Raw genomic sequence first — 19933 nt, 5'->3', positions numbered from 1 at the left:
GGCTGTCTGTCTAACTATTGTTGCTTTGAAGACAATCTAACTACCTTTAAAATATTTTTTATTAAAATTTCAATATGATTTAAGTTATGGATTTCTTTTTATTATCCAAGTGAGAATACATTGGGCTTCTTGAATCTGTAGATTATTAGTTTTCATTGATTCTGAAAAGTTCTTAATTATATTTCTTCAAATACTGTTTTCAATCCCTTTCTTTCTCTTCTAAAATTCCAGTTAAACATATATTAGAGGACTTTAACCTCTCTTTCATTACTTGTACCACTTTGGCTCTCTGAGCTTCATTCTAAGTAATTTCTACAGGTCTATCTTTCTGTTCTCTTTTAATGCTCTAGAAATATAAATAGGTCCAAAATGAATCTTAGGTTAATGGAAAGGCTTAGCTTGGTGTGTCTGTCTTCGTTGGTTCCCACTATTAGTTGAGTCTGTGTTTTAGGCCAAGATCCATGCGCTGATACACCTTTCATGGTACAAAACTGAAGGATCTTCCTGGTCAATAATCCTTTTCTATCTTTGCTTGCAGTTTGTGTCTGGGTCTGAGTTTACCTGGATTGAGGCTTGATAACACTGGCAAGTCTCATCTATAGATTACTGATTATTATTCATACAAATTGAGTAAATCTAGCCTGACAGAGGGTTAGAGATAGTATTCACAGAGTTCCATGAGGGTATCGTCCTGTTCCACATGGATGGTGGTGGTAGGGATGAGGGGACGTGTGTATCAGGTGATATTAATGTAGTGATTAAACTGTACGAATCACATCTCCTCCAGTGAGCGGCCAAGGATATGCCTAGCTGATAAGTTTCTTCAGAGTCTGGGCTGAAGAGAAGTATTTCCTATCTACAACTGATAAAATAAAATCAGAGACTGAAGAGTTAAAAATCTTGTAAAATGCTAGAGTCCAGTAAGTCAAAAGGAGTCTGAAAGTTTGACAGATTTATGGGAGGAAAAGGTAGGCTTTAAAAATCATGGTACAGAGCCCAAAATCTTGGATCCATGGAGAAATAAGCAAGACTTAAAAGTACAGAAATTGACCAGAATAGGTATTGTGCCACAGAGAGTGAACTGTATATATGCACGTGTATGTTTGGGAGAGAGGTAACGAGAATCCAGCCAAGTTTCAAGTGCCAAGATTAAGATAGTCATAACCTGATATTTTTACCCTTTGAGAAATAATGTAATTGATGAATACTACTTAGAATTTCTATGTCACGGTGTCTTCACACTGTATCAAAACAATGAATGATTTATATAATTGATATCATAGTTATACTGTTGTGTTTGATTTTACTTGCACTTCCACAGGAAAAAGTCACAAAAATCAATCATCTGTGTCACATAAGAATGAAATCCATGAACCTACCCCAGAAGTGGTTCCAACAGTAACTCCTGTGGAGGTTCATGTAGGCACCTGGTTTACAACCACACCTGAAGGAAATCGGATTGGCACCAAAGGATCGGAAAGAATAGCAGACTTGGCACCGTTTTTATCCTTTCAAGCCACAGATCCTGTCAACGGAATGGTATGGCAAACTAGTGTGTATTATAAAATTTCCTAAATCACTAGGAAACAGCACATAAAAGAGTGCCTGGCAAATAAAGTTTCAGTAACTATTTTTTAAGAAGTAAGTCGTGGGTGGGTGGGTGGGTGGATGGATGGATGGATGGATGGATGGATGGATGGATGGATGGATGGTTGGATGGATCGATGGATCGATGGATCGATGGATTGATGGATTGATCCATCTTCCCAAATCTAAAAGCATTGTGTGGTTTATTTGACCAGCATACTGTATCATGAAACAGTAATATTCAAAATCAGAGACAGCTCATGAATTTTTCTATACCACTTTTAGGACACGTATGATTAGTGGTATCATACATTTCCTTATGTCGAATGCATTTGTGTGTACGTCTTACTTTCTAGACGTGAGAGCCTATGCCTTACTCCTACTTTTTTGTGTGTACCTGACATGACCGACAGAGATTTGTTCACGATCCTTGACTGCAAGGAACTTATAGTACCTTTAAGGAAATGTTCACGTTAAAAAACTCAAGAACCTCACAGCGCAACTGTACAAAAGACACCATTTGCAGCATAAAAATAAGTAGCAATTGAGTGGTATAGAAAATAATGGTTTTGTTTAGGATGTGACACTGAACCTCCTGGCATGAAGAGCAGCACACTCTATGCGCCAGGCTTTCTGTTTGGGGTTTTGCATACATTAGCTTATTAGTCCTCAACCAATGAAGCTTATTAGCCATGTGAGAAAATTGGGCCTCAGCAAGTTACATAATGTGGTCACGAGTACAAACCCAGGAAGTGTGGGATGAGAACCAATTTTTGGTGACTGAAAACTGGGCTCTTTTCCATCCCCCAGCTAGCCCTCTGACATCTTACATGGAGCTTTGCAGCACCCTCTGAATTTGTACAAGAATTCGGGTGCCTGATCTCTAGTTCCTAGACTTCTACCCTTGTTTATAACCACGTGTTGCTGGTCAAAAGCAAAATGTCCACTTGCAATTGAGATGAATTATGTTTCCTGACCAAAAGTGTCTTCCTTTCTTCCTCAGTCTACTTCTGAAATAAGTTTATAACCTCTCGCCTTGTTTGCCAGTTCTCTTTGTTTTGGGGAGATTCAAAGTATGTAACATCTCAAAAGGCTTTCTGGTCACTTCAAATGACTCACTTTAATTCAGCTCCTGACGTAGATTATTTAGCTTAATATACAATTTTTATTAATATTTCTTCATTAAGAGCTCTCAATTTCCCTTACTCATGCCTATCACCATTATGGAGGCATGAACCAAGATCCAAGAGCCTGGATTCAAGCATGAATTCATCATCAGACACCGACAGAAGAATAACAATAATGAAGATATTTATGGAGCACTCACTGTGTCCAGGCCCTGTTGTCACTGCTGTCCACATACTGACTCGTTTCGTGCTCACAACAAACTGGTGTTTCCACTTTACAGATGAGGCAGCTAAGTCAGCTACAGAGAGGGTAATTAATTTTCCCAACGTCACACAGCACGTGTTAGCATCAGGATGTGGACCCCAGTGTTTAAACAGCTCTTCAAATAAGGGCTAAGAAACTGACATGATCATATGAAACAAACTCGAAAATGGATGTTGTTCACAGCACCTGACGTGAAGTGTCAGGTTTTAGAGGCACCAACCTCGTGGGAAACAGACCTGGGTTTGAACCCCAGACACATGTTTTACTGTATGTATGACTTTGGACCTGTTTCTAATCTGGGCTTCTGTGTTCGTAAAATGGAGGTAATCGCCATTACCTGAAAGTGTTGGGAAGATTAATGCCAGACCCGGCCCTCTCAGGTGTTCAGTAAGAGTTCCTGCTGTTGTGTTCTTACCACCCGTGAGAATAATGATTATCCTACTGTGTGGTGCCCAGACAGAGGCACATGGTGTCGTGAAACGTTTGAATAATTCTCAGCAATATGTCACTCTCTGTCCTCAGTGAAGAGCTGGTGTTAATCATTGCTAATCTGACCACCGACTAATGTTGAGCCCTTCACCAGCATTATCTCACTTACAGCACATGCATCCCCAAGGAGGATTCTAGTGTTGGCTCCATTTTGCAGAAGAGGCAACAAGAGCACAGAGAGGTTAAGCAACTTGCCTGATTCACCCAGCCATTCATGGAACGAGGATTTGAACTGAACTCAGGCAGCTTAAGTCCACAGCTTAAGTAACTGTTTGGGAGCAAGGCCTTTCATCAAGCGAGATCTGGGCCATGCAATTTCATGTCTGCCACACTTATGCACGTGTGTGTGTGCACGCGCGCACACACACGCACACACACACACACACACACATCACCTACCCACACCACCACCACCCCACAGACACAGTGGTGGTTTAGAACTTCTCTCGTCACCCATTAGGTGCAGTATATGAGGGCCTGATCGTCCTTTCAGATTGAAGCGTTGGTGTGTAACTCCCAGAGAACGGATTTGAGCTTTTGCCTTGTTCATCATTGTATCCCCAGCACCTGTCACAGTTCGCAACACGCAGCACTCCCTAAATCTGCGTTCCGTGGGATTGCATCGGAATAGATCTGGAAAGTACTGGGCTGACCAAGTGCCTAGCCTTTGGTTTCCGGTCTTGACCGATACAGCTAGTTTCCAAGGAAGCAAGCAGACCGGGGTCAGGCCAGTCCAGATGTGAACTTTTTACTCACAGATACCGTGGAAGGAATATGAGTTTGGAAGCCAGCCTCAGTGCAACACCAGCGCTGGCATTTGCTGCATGACTTCTCTAAGCCTAAATTCCCTCGTGTGCAAAATGCGATATCATCGCCTGCCTCCCAGGATTGTTGTAAAAGTTAGACCAAGTAGATGGGCTAAAACTTTCACTTATATAAATGTCTGGGATTCTGAGTAGTATTGAGTGGGGTGGAAACATAAACGCACTTCTCTGGTCAAATGATCATGCTGTACCACCTTGGTGTGTTCAGGTTATGACGACTCGAGAAGACAAAGTGCTCATTGTTGAAAAGAAAGATGGGACTCGGATAGTGGATCACGCTGACGGCACCAGGATCACCACCTTTTACCAAGTTTATGAAGATCATATTATCCCTCCAGATGATCAAGAAATAAGTACGTGTCAGTTTCCAAGTATGTGGCGATGTTTTATCCGTCTTTGGGATTAGATAGGGAAAGTGGGAACAGCTCTGGTTGGCTGATGGATAGTAAGCGTCCCTTTTCCATTTTCACCACTGAGAACCTGCAGTCTGAATGGGCGGCAACTAAAAGTTAATTACCGTGACTCAGCTGTCCTAGACATTAGCTCTCAGAGCTGTTTCTTTTGATCCTTTACAGAAGCAAATGTGCACACGTAGGTGACCTCAGATAGGTCCTCCTTTGGTTCTGAGCGTGTGTCTCATTCTCCGAAAGGTGGTGTGAGAGAAAAGCAAGCTGCTGTAGGCTTATAGATTCTTGGAACTGAAACCTGTTCAAAGAATCCGGAAACCTACCACCCTTCCTAACCTAAATTTAAACAAGATTTGTAAAGGAAAATGATTCCCTGAGTCCCTTTTCTTTAATTCCAGAGTTGGTTTGTTTAATGCGTTAAGTGCTTCGTTGCCAAATTAGGTGCCACAAAATTGGCAAGCGAGTGGGAAAAGAGGAGCCTTCATACCCCACTAGTTAGAGTGGTAGTGAAGAGTCCCTTGGGAGGGCAGTTTAAAAATATCTAGTAAATTGAAAAACATTGCCTGTCATATGGTGCACAAACCTTGCTTCTGGGTGTGTAGAGAAAGACACATGCATACATTTTACAAGGAATCAGGTTACTGGGATGCTGCTTGCAACACTGAGTATAATATTCAAGAACGGGGAAAACATAAATGTCCACCAATAACAGAGTAGAAAAAGTGTATACTTATAAAGGAATACTATACAGCAGCTAAAAGGAATAAAACACAGAAACACACACACACACACACACACACACCATACACCCCCCCACACACACACACACACGCGCGTATCCAGATAGCTGAAGGTCTCAAAACAATGTTAAGTGAAAAAAGGCGGTATAGAATGATACCGAGTAATATATATCTTATGCCAGTTTAAAGCACACAAAATATTATACATTGTTTTTGATACACACATTTATATAAAAGTATACAAATGGATTGCAAGAGAAGGGAATAAACCCCAGAGATACGGAGGAAAGTGAACTTGAACTTGTAATTTTTCTCTTCTGTATATGTTAAAAGCGTTGAAACAAATATGGCAAAATATTAACAAGTATAAATTGTAGTTGGTGAGTATATGAGTCGTTAAATTATCATTTCTGGATGTCGTCAATTTCTCAAAATAAAAAGAGTAGTGAGAACAAAACAACACACTAAGTTAAGTAAAAAGATTGTTCTGGAAGAATCGGGCACAGGGAGCAGACGGCACTTGGGGCTCAGTCTTGACCTCTAGTCGAGGAGCCGAGAGACGAGTCTAATCCCCCGGCCAGCTTCTTGCCCCGTGTGTGCGTCTTCTCAGATCTACTCACCTGGCACGTGCTTGCCTCCGAAGGTCCTCAGACTGTCACCAGGCAGGTGAAGTGTATGCGGATAGAAAGCTCGTACTATGCCACTGTCATTACCAACTGCGAGGACAGCAGCTGCTGCGCCACCTTTGGGGACGGGACGTCTGTTATTGCAAAGCCACAGGGGACGTACCAGGTAGGTGTGGGGGGAGCTGAGGAGTGCCAAAGGTGAGTGTCCACTGGACTGAGAAACCCCGCTCCTCGGGGCATTGCACACTCGTGCCATGGCTGCTGCTGTCTTGTCTCATCTGGTCTTAGAACACACGTCTTGATCTCTCTTTATTTATTCCCCTTTATACGATCTGTTCCAGGAAAAAGCACTGTCTTGCATGTCTTACAATGCTTTGGCGTTTCCGCATCAAGGTCAGACGCCAGGATGTGTTTGTTGGGGATCCTTTCTGTGGCAGGCGGCCTGCACGTGGGTGACCTGGCCCGTGCCTACCTGCCCAGTTTCACCTCCTGCCACCTCCGCCCACATTCTCTCTCTCCCGTCCTTCCCACCTCCGGTCCATCCCCACTCCACCTGACGTGCCCAGAAGGGAGCAGACGGTCTGTGTGGTCCTGGGAGGGCAGCTGGCCCAGCTGAAGCAAAGCTTTGTCCTTGGAGGGCCTGGGAAAAGCGTATTAGCAACTCCGCGTCCTGCCTGCGTTCCCCTGTGAAACCCAGCCACCTCCCATCAGTCCCTTGAGTCTTAGAAGGATTTGCCCTCACCTGTCCACTCGCTGGAGAAGGGCCACATGCAAAGGGTCTCATCTAACGTCACAGGAGACTGAGACTCAGAGCCAGAACGCAGTGGGCAAAGGCCTGCGTGACAAACATCGGTTACTACAAAAGCTGCTGAAGCCAGTTTATCCCTCCCATCTCTCCTGAGGACGTTGTCCTACCCCCTCTCCATCCAACATAGATCATTATGGGGCAAGGAAGCTGCTGACAGTGAGAAAAGACTGTGAAATGTGCAATCGGAGAAGGGGGTGCAGTTTTTACGTAGCATTCAGAATGGCCATTGTATCCCTATTCCAGTACCATGTGTCCTACCAGATGTCGTTAGAATTTCCTAAGATTCTGTGACGAGGCCAGCTTTTGCCTTATTTTTATCATAGCCCCAAACTAACGGTTACAACTGTTGGGGCCTAGGAATTTTAGCACCAATGACCATGAGTTACCACTGAAGGAAAAAACAGAAAATAATTCCAACTTGGAGACATTCAATGTCTGTCACTGTGGTGTGGCCACGTGCTCCTTCCGGGTTTGCCCAGTCTCCCAAGACACAGCCCAAGGAAGGACTGAAAGGTTGGTGACTCCTGGTTGAGAAACACACAGACCTTAGTTCCCAACTGAAAAACAAACCAAAAAAAAAAAAAAAAAGAAAAATTAAGTTTACCAACACCTATTTCATAGTTCTATAGTTTTACAGAACTCAAACGTGGTCTTTGAAAATACCTTCTGCTCACCCTCTATTGGTCAGTATTTGTGTGGACAGGGTGGTGAATAAGGCTGGATTTGAGGCAATGTATTAAAAAGAGAGGTAAAGCTTGGCCACTGTTGTGCTTTGGCAGCACAAGAAAGATGCATCAGAATACCACATACCAGTTGTTATGCTCTGTGATTATAATGTGTCACAAGTGAGGACAAATGAAATGAGGACAGATGAAAGCTCCTAAAAGCGTTCGTCAAATAGCTTTTGACCCTCTTGGAGGTGATTCTCGCCAAGAACACAGAAAGGATCCCAAGCGTTTTGAATGGGGCCAAATGTGTTTACTTCAGTTAAAATATATTTGTACTACATTAAATATCAGAAATAAGAAGGCACAAGGCAATTACTTGGAAGAGATATTAATGTGAGTAGATAAAATATGAAGAAAGTATATCCCAGTTACTCAGTTTGCCTCTTTATCAAACCTTAAGTTCCCTCTTGGGTTTTCTTCCTGGAAGAAAAGTTTGTGGCTGGGATCTATGGATATTTTTTTTTTCCTAAAACGATTTCCCAAATCCCTTCCATTGAACAAGAGATTTTTAATAATTTCTCTCTTTCTGTTACCCTTCCAGGTCTTACCTCCAAACACAGGCTGTCTTCATATTGATAGGGATTGTTCGGCTATATATTGCCACGAATCAAGCAGTGACATGTACCATCCCTTTCAAAAACGTGAGCAGCTGAGAGTTAGCAGGTACATCATGAAGCACACCTCAGAGGTTCTCTGTGAGGTCCTGGATCCTGAGGGAAACGTCTTCAAGGTAAGGTGCCCCGTTAGTGTGGCGAGACAGGCTGTGGCTTTGCTTTTCCGCTGTTTCACACGAGAGAACCTCCGTGTGGCTTTTTACCTTCGCTTCCTTGGGAGGAGTTACCTGCTTCTTGCCAACACTTTGGGAAAGCATTCGTAAATGTCTGTTGTCAGAGATCTTGGATTGCGGTCATCAGTACCTTTGGTTCTCAAGTGTGCTTCCACAGGGGCTAGCAAGCCCAATGTTAAAGCCAAATACATAATTAGAGCCGAAGGGAAGAAACCATGACTAAGCATCTAAAAATGATGCAAACAAAAAGGAATGAGAAAAGAATGGTCGGTATCCGGGTTAAAGTAAGAACAAAGACCTGGGGCAGCCGGCCAGTGGCAGATGCTCCAGGGTGACAGTATCAGCGGGGGAAGGTTCTAATAGGGCTGGACATTGGGAGGTGGGCGGCCTGGAGAGGAGTGTGTCTATCCGTGGTAGAGCTCCAGCGTCTGTTTCTCGGTCCTTCAATACCACAGCTACCCTCTTCCCTCTAGGCCAAGCTTTGGCGAGCCGTGGCCACTTGTTTACATAGGCCCAATAGCGAAAAGGGGTTTTGATATTTTTAAATAGTTGGGAAAAAGTCAAAAGAAGAATATTTCATGATACATAAAAAGTATAGGAAATTTGAATTTCAGTGTCATGCTATAAAGTTTTGTTGGAACACAGCCATGCTTCTTTGTTTGCCTATTGTCCACGGCTTTTTGCGTGGAACGGTGCAGTTGAGGAGTTGTAACAGACTGTATGGCCGCAAACCCTGAAGCATTTACTCCCTGGCCCCTGACTGGAAGGGTTTGCCAGCCTCTCCTCTAGGCTCCTAAGTCTTTTTTTCGCTCCTCATCCAACAGTGGAATTTCATGTATTGAGTGGTGGGTGGTGAAGTTATTTTTTAGATCGGGAAGCATCCCCTAGAATCCGCAACTTTGTTTGGGTTTGCGGGCAAGCCTTGATCCAGCTTGTTTTTTCTGTACTAAGTAAATGAACTCTTTGCAGTGTGAGTTCCGGCTGCCAATAAATGTGAATTTACAATGAATTGAAATTCAAAGCCCCAAACCCTCTAGGCTGAAACACGTGGGTCATCCGGGCGAACCACTCTTCTAGGCGTTCGTCGTCTTCCCAGCGCCCCCTTCAGTCATCTTTCAGCCTGAACCGCACTTCTTCTTGGAGAGAACCCTGCCACGTCTAGACATATCTAGATGGTAGTGATGGCAAAACATTCTTCTCATGTTGCTTCTAAATCTGTTTCTCTGTGTGATCTGCCCATGAGTCCTAATTCTGGGCTTGGGATTGCGGAATGTAAACCTTTTTCCATGTGGTCACTTTTTTAATATTTCAAGATGACTGTCGCATGAGTAGGCTTTTCTCCGTGTTTAAATTCCCACTTTCTTGAACTAATCCTCAGAAGACAAGGATTTGAGTCCCCTGCCATCTAGTGACCTTCCTCTCTGTATTCTTGTGTGTCTTCCAGTTTGTTTTCATAGTCTGCGCATGGTTTGTGGGTGGAGATGTGCTGCTAGGTTTTCCCTTTAATTAATGCAATCTATACATAGAAATAGCCCCGATTTTCCAAGAAAACAGGAAGCTCACCTGCTTTCTCAAATGAGAGGTCGGCAGAAAGGTAAGCTTTATGGCACTTTTTTTCTTTCGGTTGCTTAGCTGCTTTGTCCCTTAGGTCATGGCTGATGGTAGCACATCGACTAGACTACTTGAAACCCATCTGGAAGATTATTTAAAGGCAGAACCCGAAGGCTATGATAGTTTGTCATCTACTCACCTTCATAAGAACCACTTGCAAGTCTATGGGGAACACGTTCCCAGGTAACGTGATCAAAGTGATACCTTCCAAGTTCAAGGAGCATTTTGACCGAGTATGTCAAGTGATTAGATGGTTATTCCTTCATAGGTTTTTTGTTATCTATGCCGATGGGTCAGGAGTGGAACTTCTTCGAGACAGTGACATAGAAGAATACCTGTCCTTGGCATATGGAGAATCCACCACCGCTGTTCTTCAAGACCCCGTACAGGAGCAGCCAGGTTGGACCGGGATTCCGGGATACAGTGTCCCCTCACCAGCTCTCCTGTCTTCATCCGGTCCGCCCATCCCCCCACCCCACCCCTGCCCCGTCCTCTCTGCTTTTTTCCCTTTGCTCACTTTTCTGCTCTCCTTTCCACCGAGCCATGTCTGCCTATTTATACAGTGTTGTTTTTTTTAATTCACATCAAGCTTTATCTGAGCATCAGCCTATGTAAACTATGGCTCAGTCCTTCTACATATAAGCAGATTTATATTTGTGTTTCGATATGTTAGGTATGTATCTAGGTTCCCATTTATGTGTTCTTTTCATCTTGGTAGGAAAAAACAAAGACAAGTGAGGTAGGTCTTGTAAGTTCATTTTTGTCGTTTTAAAGGTATTGCCTTGATGAACTTAATATAGTAAGACAAGAAAATACATTTGATGTGTGAGGTAGAAAGCCAACATGAAATATAGGATAAGTTACACAATCTATTTGTTGGGCATTTATATTATTTTCATCAATTTCAAAGAAATCAGTGCGCAACTAAAGGTTGGAAACACATATTGCATTAAGTCAGAACGAGCAGTCAGAACCATATGTGGATTTACACATAAATACACACTTGCATATTATCTGTGTACTGACCTTGTGTGCTGTGGCTGAGTTTATGTGTGTGTTCTTGTCGTCTTTGCTCTGGTTGGTAGGATGGATTGTGTGCTCATTTATGAATATGCCTGTGCACTTGTATCTTAGTGTGTCAGTACACACGTGCATGACGTCATACACCTCGATCTTTGTGAATATAAAGGGCAGAGCGCTCCGACTGATTGTGCAGTGTACGTGCAGAACTACATGAGCATGAGAATTCATCTCAAGGTGCCTTGCTAGTCAGCCATTTAATCCACATCCCCTTGAGAACCCACCATGTGCCAAACACTGGCTGGGTGTTAGGGATGCAATGGTGAGCTAAGACAGTATGGAATCTGCTTTCATAGAGCTTGAAAGCGTAATGAGAGAGATAGATGTTAATTATGTAGTCACACAGGTAACGGTATGATTCTATTGGGATAAGGTCATGAAGGAAAGGAATCCAGTTCTGTGAGTGCCTCTAACAGCAACCTGACACATTCTAGAAGGCTTCCCTGAAGACATCGGAGCCAACAGAGGTGGATGAGTAGGAGTTAATTAAGAGAGGAAGAGAGACTACAAACAGGAAGCATAAAACATTGCAGAAGAGGGGGAAAGGCCAAAGGAACCAAAACACAAAAGGAAAAATAGTGCAAGTTGAGGCAGGGACGAGAAAACATTAAGGATTCAGTTTTATCCTGGGAGCAGTGGGAATCTAAGAAGAGTTTAAATCGTGGTCCAGCATAACCCGTCACCCTGACTGCTGGGGGGCGGGGGATCCCCTCACAGAGCCCGTGTGGGTAGAAACACTAGTCACTGCTGTGGTCCAGAGCAGGATGTCTCTGAGGCAAATGATCTGAGATCGGGACAGGGGGAAGGGACAAAGTGGGTGAACTCAGGAAATGTTTAGTGGCACAACTGACAGGACTTGGATGTGGAGTTTGAAGGACAGTGAGATGTCACTGAATACTTCCGGGTAATCTAAATCCAGTCTCAAGGTGTTACAGAGACTAAACGCCTCACCTTTTGTGTTAGGTTATAAGGCCCTTACGCATCATTGCTGTGTCTCACTTACCAAAAAATGTTGAGTTTAGTGAATATCTATTGGATTTTTCGGAGTATTTTTCATAAGGAAATGACCGACCCTCTGGTAACTCTCTTTGAACTAGGGACCCTCAGCATCACGGTCCTTCGTCCCTTCCACGAAGCGTCACCCTGGCTAATGAAGAAAGAATTAGATACAATTGTCCCTCCTAATCTCCAGTCAAGGTCATGGGAGACATTTCCCTCAATTGAGGTATAAATTTGATTGTAAAAACTCGCTGTATTTGCTTATCCATCCATTAATGAACCAGAGTCTATGGTCTTCTCCCATATATTCATATATTTTTATTCTTGTGTAAATCGTGAACAGGCTTAAGGAGTTTTATATTTGAAGATTTTACCATTTGTAGATTTTAGATATCCCTGACTGACTAATCTGTTTTTTTTTTTTTCTTTTCTTTTATCCAATATGGCAGGCTTGAACATCTTCCTGTAATACGAAAATGGCCACTCTGAGTCACCCATTACACCTCCCTCTCATGGAATTGCTGATACTATCCAATACAGAAATAATTCCCTTTTCTGCTTCCTTATCTTAGTCGTAACACACAATTTTAGGTCTTTCACTCTCCCTTTTTCCTTAACTTACTAATGCACAAAATGAGTAGGTAAGAATAATGTGAAGGGTTATATACAGGAATTTGCAACTCTCATGTTAAAAGGTCAACATAAGTAGGTCACATTAGGGGAGCCCCACCCAAAGTTCTCTTCAAGCATGAAAGGACATACCTTGAGCAGGAATCGTGAAATCCTGCCTCTTGCAAGATGTGCCATTTCATTTTGCAAGCAATGTATGCGGTATGTCCAGCATACGGTCAGATGCTAAGGTATTAAGTCGGTAAAGACTTCAACCATACGATCACAGAGAGATACTGGCGTTAATTGGGGAGGATAGTGTTTTGAGTTATGAGGACTTCTGCTTCCCGGCACTATTTTGTAACAGCAGGGACACAGATGATGGACACTTAGGATAACAAAGATGTAGCACTTGTGTTTTAATTTGGTGACCAGAATCAACATGGTGAATGATGATGGTCTAAACTCTGGTCCTGACTCTACCAGTTATTAATGTGGGACTTGGGGCAAGTCACACGGGACCTTTACCTCCTTATCTAAAAAAATGAAAAGGCCACACCAGATGACTCAGTAAGCCTGTTGAAAGTTGAAAGTACCACATGATGACAAATAATATGGCACATCTGAGATTAATGAAGGAAGTTCATTCTCTTCCTCTGTAACTCCTATATCTATGACCTTCTGCGACCGCCGGACGTGGCCCAGCCCAGGCAAGATCCTAAGTGGTTATCACTGACCAGGCATGGGACACTGAATAGCAATTTAAAACGAAGCACATCACACACACACTTGGGGACATAGGGCATCACTCCTGAAAATCACAAGGATAGCATAGAGATGGGAATCCACTCAAAGGCAGACATTTCTGCTTAAGAGGTCCCGGAAAGACTCTGGAGGCATGCTTCATCTAAAGAGAGCTCAAAGACCACCCAGATCGATGGGTTGATTTCTCTCTCAAAGACTCTCTACATCAAAATGAACCTGGAACCAGGAAGTTAAATACTGTTTCATTCCCAGTGTCTTCGGCCAGCTGTGGGCATTAAAGAATAGTCACATGCTTTTGACGTGAACCAGGCTGCAGGTGCATTGTCAGGGCCCAGCATTGCTTAGCACTCCCCTCAGTGCTAGCCAGTGGGACATCGTGCAACAGAATTTTAAAGCATCCAGATTATTGGTAGCACATATAAAGAGGAAAGCTTGCCCAGTTCTGTTACCGAATTTTCTTACAGTATTTTCGAAACTTTCAGAGAGCAGGAATCTCCCCCCTTCCATTCTATTCCCCAACAAGTGGTTCCTAGTGCAGTATCTACATAATAAATACTCAGTTAAAAAAAAATTCGAATGTTAAGGCATTCTGATTGCTTTGGTGGTTGTATTGCTTTGTTTTGTTAACAGAAAAAAACTCCAGGACCCCCTTTTGGCACTCAGAATTGGAAGAACCTTATCTCTGGGGCCAAACAGCTTGTGGGGGCCCCAGCCCCGATACTCAAGAATCCCAAGGTGCTGCAGATACGCCAGTTCATCCAGCACGAGGTCATAACGGATGAGGTGAAACTGAAGCTGCAGGTGTCCCTTAAGGTAATGGAATCCAGGTCACTTGACCCAAAAGCATCAGGAACAAGCCAATCACTCCTCCTGGTTTCCTGAGGAACCTGAAATTATGTAATCCTACCAATGTATATGTAATGCAGCACATGAATGTCAATCTTCTACAGGGTAGGAGGTTGAGAGGTAGAAAATACTTAACGATTCCCATAAAGTATAGGAAGCATTGGGACCCCAAGACATTGAGAAGTGAAGTACCTTGCGTGTGCGATTGCTGTACAGAGTTCTCCTTCTTCCTCATTATATGGAAAACTAGCCTAGTGACCTCTGGAAAAGGGCAGAACTGCATATTAATCTGATGCTCATCCATGGGAGACAAGGACAAGTGTAGTTGTGGGAAATGGCCTAAGAATTTGTAAATATATCAGTCGTTGTATAAGCACATCTATAATATCTCACAGTCTAGCTTGTTAACTCTCTCAGAACAGGGATCATCTGTGTATGGATTGTGCTTACATGTCTAGCACCTGGCATAGAGCAGGGGACCATTATTTGTGGAAGTAGATCAAATATTTATGGAAAAGTAAAGTATATTTCTCTTGGACGCAAAGGCATGGACTAGCAACTAACTTAAGACTCATAGGTAGAATCATAAAGAGTATCCCTGGAGAACATTCCAGGACTCGTCTAACCCACCTCTGTCCCTTGAATTAATTGGCGAAGACACTGGAGCACAGAGTTAGAAGTCAGGCCTCTAAACTCTTGGTACAGTTCTAATATCCTCTGGCGCTCAAAGCTTGGCTGTTGAGTTTTTCAGGTCTTTGCTTACTAACGTATTGGAGAAAAGACTTTCCAGATTGCTTGAGTAGTAACTAACTGATGGTTGAGTATTGTGAACTTACATACTCTTCATCTTTTTGTAATATTTCAAGTTGATGTTGATTATTTTGGTGTGTATCTCTCTCTCTCGCTACCTTATTTCTGGTTCTTACTGATTTATTTTGTTCTGCTGACTTAGGATTATATAAACCATATTCTAAAGAAAGAAGATGAGCTCCAGGAAATGACAGTTAAAGATTCCAGAACTGAGGAGGAAAGAGGCAATGCTGCAGATCTACTTAAGTTGGTTATGGTGAGTACGAAATGTTTCATATCCCAATGTTTATACTATTGTCTCAACAGTAGATGCTTCAAGATACAATATGATAAGTGATAGCTCTTTCTGCCACTATCTATGAAGCATTTGCTTCCTCCTTATAGTTTCTTATTTCTGTGGAAATATGAGTCCTTATATATTGAATTTTCCCAATGCTTTTTAAGTTCTCCCTTAAATCATAGATAACTCAGAAGGTTCTTAAATAAAAGTTTTCATTGTCTTCAGAGAAACTGACATTCATTGAAATGTTGAATGAATAATGAATTAAATAGGAAGGAGGAAGAAAAAAGGAATTTCTACAATTTAAAATGATTTCCATTTTTAAAAATTTGTTAAGTAAAAGGAATGACTTAAAAAATCAAATAAGTTTTATATTGGCATTAAAAAATAATTTGTTTTATGGCACTTTTCCTATAAGATCAAGTTGAGCAAATAAAGAATGCTTCTAAACAAAGTAAATTTTGTATGGAACATAATTATCATTAAGGAATTCTGTCTTCATTTCAGTCTTTCCCTAAAATGGAGGAAACTACAAAAAGTCATGTTACCGAAGGTAAGTGCACTTAACATTTTTCTGCAAAATATTTACAGATTTCAAAGGAACAATCTTAAATACACTTCCTAGTCCTTCTCGCGTCTGCGAGCAAAGTACCATGTACACATTTCTGTTGTCGTGTTGGCCATGTTGTACTATAATTATTTATTTATATATGTATTTTTTCTGCCTAAATTGTGAGATTCTTGAAAACTGTGATTGCCTCTAATTCGTCTTTAACTTTCATCTGTTGAATTTTTTAAAAAGTTGACATTTGATTTTTATGATAACCTAAACTTGTATTTGGAACATAACTAAGAAACAGGAAGGCAACAATCAACCAACCAACCTTCTCCCTACAACACAAACACACACACACACACACACACACACACACACACACTTTTGAGTAACTACAGTTTTCCCCAAAACCTTACACTGTTTTATACTATGTAGCCCAAGCAGTCTGCTCTTAGGGAATATCCTCATTCAAAGTATATTTATTTTCAGATATACCATGTTTCCCCGAAAGTAAGACCTCGCCAGACAGTCAGCGCTAATGCATCTTTTGGAGCAAAAATTAGTATAAGACCGGCCTTAGTCTTATATTAATTTTTGCTCCAAAAGACGCATCAGAGCTGATTGTCTGGCGAGGTCTTATTTTCGGGGAAACACGGTAAACAGCCCCAACAAACTATGGTTTGTTAGTTCACAGCAGACAAGCAGTGGAGAATATGGTGGTCTGGGGTTTTCTTTTCTATTCTGGTTGTATGACAAAGGTCAGAAACCGGTAGCCATCAGCTTCATTCAGCCCATTGATGTGCTTTGTGTGTCCCCCCACAATGCTGGCTCACGCAGTTGTTTTTGTTTAGCTGGATTTTTCTTTTCTTGGAATGTCACATTATCGCATCATGTCATGTGGCTGAAGAGGAATAGCAGCTGCCCCTTTGCAGTGACCGTGAACGAAAGAAGCCATCACACCCCCGTGTCTCCGTCCTCCTACTCTCTTGTCACTCTTTTACTGAGGCAGCCCCTTATATCAAGGTTGCCAGATTTAGCAAATAAAAATACAGAAGGTCCAGTTAAATTTGAATTTCAGGTAAACAGCAATTACTATTTGACTGTAAGTATGTGCCAGGTTGTATTTGCCGTATACTTTATCTGCTAACCCTACTGTGTAGCATTTGAGTTTGTCTGCCATGAGGGAACAGTCGCCATAGCAGGAGATGGAGATTGCTCCATAGCGAAGGACAAACTAAACATATATGTCAAACAAATAAACGGATGCAGGAGTCAGTCCAGGTCTCACATACCTACAGCTGCCGGTACCTTGCTTATAGTGGTGATCCTAAGTAATACTCCCCAAAGTATTTCCTGAGACACTAGTCTCTGAAATGGTTCCACAAAAAAACAAGTTTTATGATGTTTGGAAAATGCTGTGTATTGCCTTATTTTCTTAAAGAGCCACATGTGCAGTAACTAATTCAGGGTGCAAACGAGTCCTACAGCAATGGCCCATGCTTAACCTTGTATGAATTAGTGTTTCCCAAGCATGTGGAACCTTTTTATTTTTACCATCCCGTTGAAACCAGGTTCTGTGGAATATTATCAAACAGCCATTGTAGTATATTCATATCCTTAGATTTAGGTCCTTAGCTTTTGTTTTTGTTTTGGTTTTTAAACAATTTCAATACAATGGGTGCTTCCAAAAACGAAGACATTTAGTTAGGTAGAATGCTGATTCCCCTAATGATGGGTGACTGTGGTTTACGTTTTGACTCTTAAGATGTGTGTTGTTTAGTAAGGTATTTCATAAACGGGGTCCGGTTTACTGTTCTATTTCAGCTTGGTCATGGAAATTCTAGTAAACACTTGATAGATGTAACATAGGCTCTTAGAAAGTATCTCAAATGAGTAATTGGATATTGCTTGTGCATTTTGCTGTACAGAGAATAAAAGTTAAATGCATGTATTTTTAAGTTGCAGCCCGCCTAACGGATTTATTCATGCACTCTTTGGCTCCTGCCGAAAGCATGCCAGACATCTTTACCACCGATTTCTTTGAAAAGAAATGGAAGTAAGCTGATCCAATCATGTGTTCCAATTAGTATTAAGCATACAATGACTGAGGAAATGGAGCGATGTGGGTGGGTGTCATATTCACGGGTGACCACATCAGGGAATCTTCAGCCTTTCATCTCCTACGCTGCTAACAGTTTAGCCTACCATGGTGGTTCTTCTTTTATCGTTTGTTCATCATGCTTTTCTTTCCTTTCACTTAGGCACACAACCACAGCGCAGCACTGGAAAGAAAAGATAGCTCACAAGAGGTAATTCTATCCTGAAGTAGATATAAGCATGTGAAAAAGCCCAGTTTTGTAAAGTCGTAGAATCTTAGAGTAGGGTAGGTGGCAGGAGGTGGAAAGGTCCTACCATCCAGCCTCCCTGCTCTTCTCTGAATCTCTTCTATCTCATCAGCTTTTGCGTGATGATGTTCTTACCTCTTGAGGAAGCCCACTAGACCGTTTGGTAGGTCCTGTCCTTCTCAGAGGCAAGAAAGCTCTCAGGTACTTCCCGCGCTTTGGTCATTTTAACATACTAATAAATATTCTAGAACTTAATGCAGAACATTAAAGGATTCTTGTAATTCATATGAGGAATATGCTGTAAGCATTATGTGCTTTGCTTTCCTCTCAATCCCAGCCGAGGGTTACAACCCCAGCTCTCTTGCCATAAAGAAAGGAAGGCAAACAGATTATTGAGTATATAGAAGTATATGTGGTACCATTGTGCACATTTGCAGAACAGCTCCCAGGATGAGTATGCTTCTGAATAAAAATGTCTGGGTTACCTTGTGGAATGTGTGGGAGGAGGGTTGAGATCAGGCCTTCAGTCTCATGAGCGGGCCCTATATACAAGGTCACGCTATATACTGTCTCATAGAATATCTCTGAAAGGCTTTCCAAGAGACTGGTGACAGTGGTTGCCTGTGGGGAGGAGATTGGGAGTTTAGGGGACAGTGTGGGCTGGAGACTTCCTTTTTATTACGTACGCTTTAATACTTTTTGAATTGTGTACATGTTCATGTGTTATCCAGTCATGTGTTTTTTTTTAGAATTTTGAAACACTGCCAATTTCAAATTTTGACCAATAGGTAGGTCATGGCAAGCCAATGAAAGTTGTTGAAGAAGAAAGTGAAATACATCATTAGAGACGCATCCTAGAAAGACAAGTGTTGGCAACATGGGAACTGGATTGGGGAGAAGGTTAAGGAAGGAGAACATTTCAAGGAAATGGAAGGTGGTTGACAAATGTCAGACGCTGTGGAAGAATCAGAGAGGAGGGTGTAAAGGAGAATCTGGGTTTATCAGTTGGAAGGTTTATTGATTTCTTTTGTGAGAACAGTTTTAAGGGAGTGGGAGGCAATAGCCAGACTGCCATAGGTTGATGAATGAACCCAGTGAGGCAGTAGAGGGAAGACATCTTATCGGGAAATTAAACTTGTTTAAATAAGGTGATATTTTGACTCAGCCAGTATTTCCGGAGAGGCCTGCTAATATGAGAAAGAGCAGTAGTCTTAGAGCCAGCAGACCTCGAGTCTGTTCCAATTTGATTACTTACAGACTGGGTGATGCTGGCTGGTTTTATTTACTTCAGTAAAATTTACTCCAGGAATTCAGTTTGCTTATCTATAGAATGAGGATGGTTGGACCGTCTAATAGCTAAGGTCAGCTCGTACACTGGGTCACCAATAGCTGACTGGCACGTGCACTTACCACGATCACGGACTTGGTGGCAGGCAACCTGGGTTTTAATTCAAACTTCGCCTCTTACTAGTTAGTGCAGTAGGGTAAGTTACTTAACTTGCCTACCCCTTGATTTTTTTTGACCAATAAAATGGCAGTAATAGTAGTAACTCAGAATTATTATAAGCTTAAATGTAACGTACTTTGCAAAGTTTCTAGCATGCAATAAGCACTTAAAATTGAAAACTATTTCAGATAGGATTA

At 42.0% G+C, this 19933-nt stretch overlaps 1 protein-coding gene across 4 annotated transcripts in view; it reads left to right on the top strand.

The window, feature by feature from the left end:
• The window catches only part of SPAG17 (sperm associated antigen 17), a 163016-nt gene that overhangs the window by 119086 nt on the left and 23997 nt on the right, over positions 1–19933 (top strand). For 2 of the 4 annotated variants that reach the window (XR_016021765.1, XM_088799520.1), the window contains exons 29-40: positions 1322–1539; positions 4501–4663; positions 6083–6231; positions 8143–8331; positions 10037–10182; positions 10268–10398; positions 12177–12304; positions 14083–14265; positions 15251–15364; positions 15896–15941; positions 17904–18000; positions 18206–18253. Coding sequence is in view for 3 of the 4 variants with exons in the window: in XM_088799520.1 (XP_088655646.1) it covers positions 1322–1539; positions 4501–4663; positions 6083–6231; positions 8143–8331; positions 10037–10182; positions 10268–10398; positions 12177–12304; positions 14083–14265; positions 15251–15364; positions 15896–15941; positions 17904–18000; positions 18206–18253 (1612 nt within the window). In the remaining variant the exon portion in view is untranslated. The remainder of the gene's footprint in view (positions 1–1321; positions 1540–4500; positions 4664–6082; positions 6232–8142; positions 8332–10036; positions 10183–10267; positions 10399–12176; positions 12305–14082; positions 14266–15250; positions 15365–15895; positions 15942–17903; positions 18001–18205; positions 18254–19933) is intronic. The other 2 variants (XM_088799522.1, XM_088799521.1) reach the window with 2 other exon arrangements.

Source organism: Rhinolophus sinicus, chromosome 7 (assembly GCF_057876585.1).
Source record: "Rhinolophus sinicus isolate RSI-liver-muscle chromosome 7, RSI-T2T, whole genome shotgun sequence".
Lineage (NCBI taxonomy): Eukaryota > Metazoa > Chordata > Mammalia > Chiroptera > Rhinolophidae > Rhinolophus > Rhinolophus sinicus.
The sequence above is the reverse complement of the archived record's forward strand: the minus strand, read 5'-3'. Positions and strand labels throughout refer to the sequence as shown.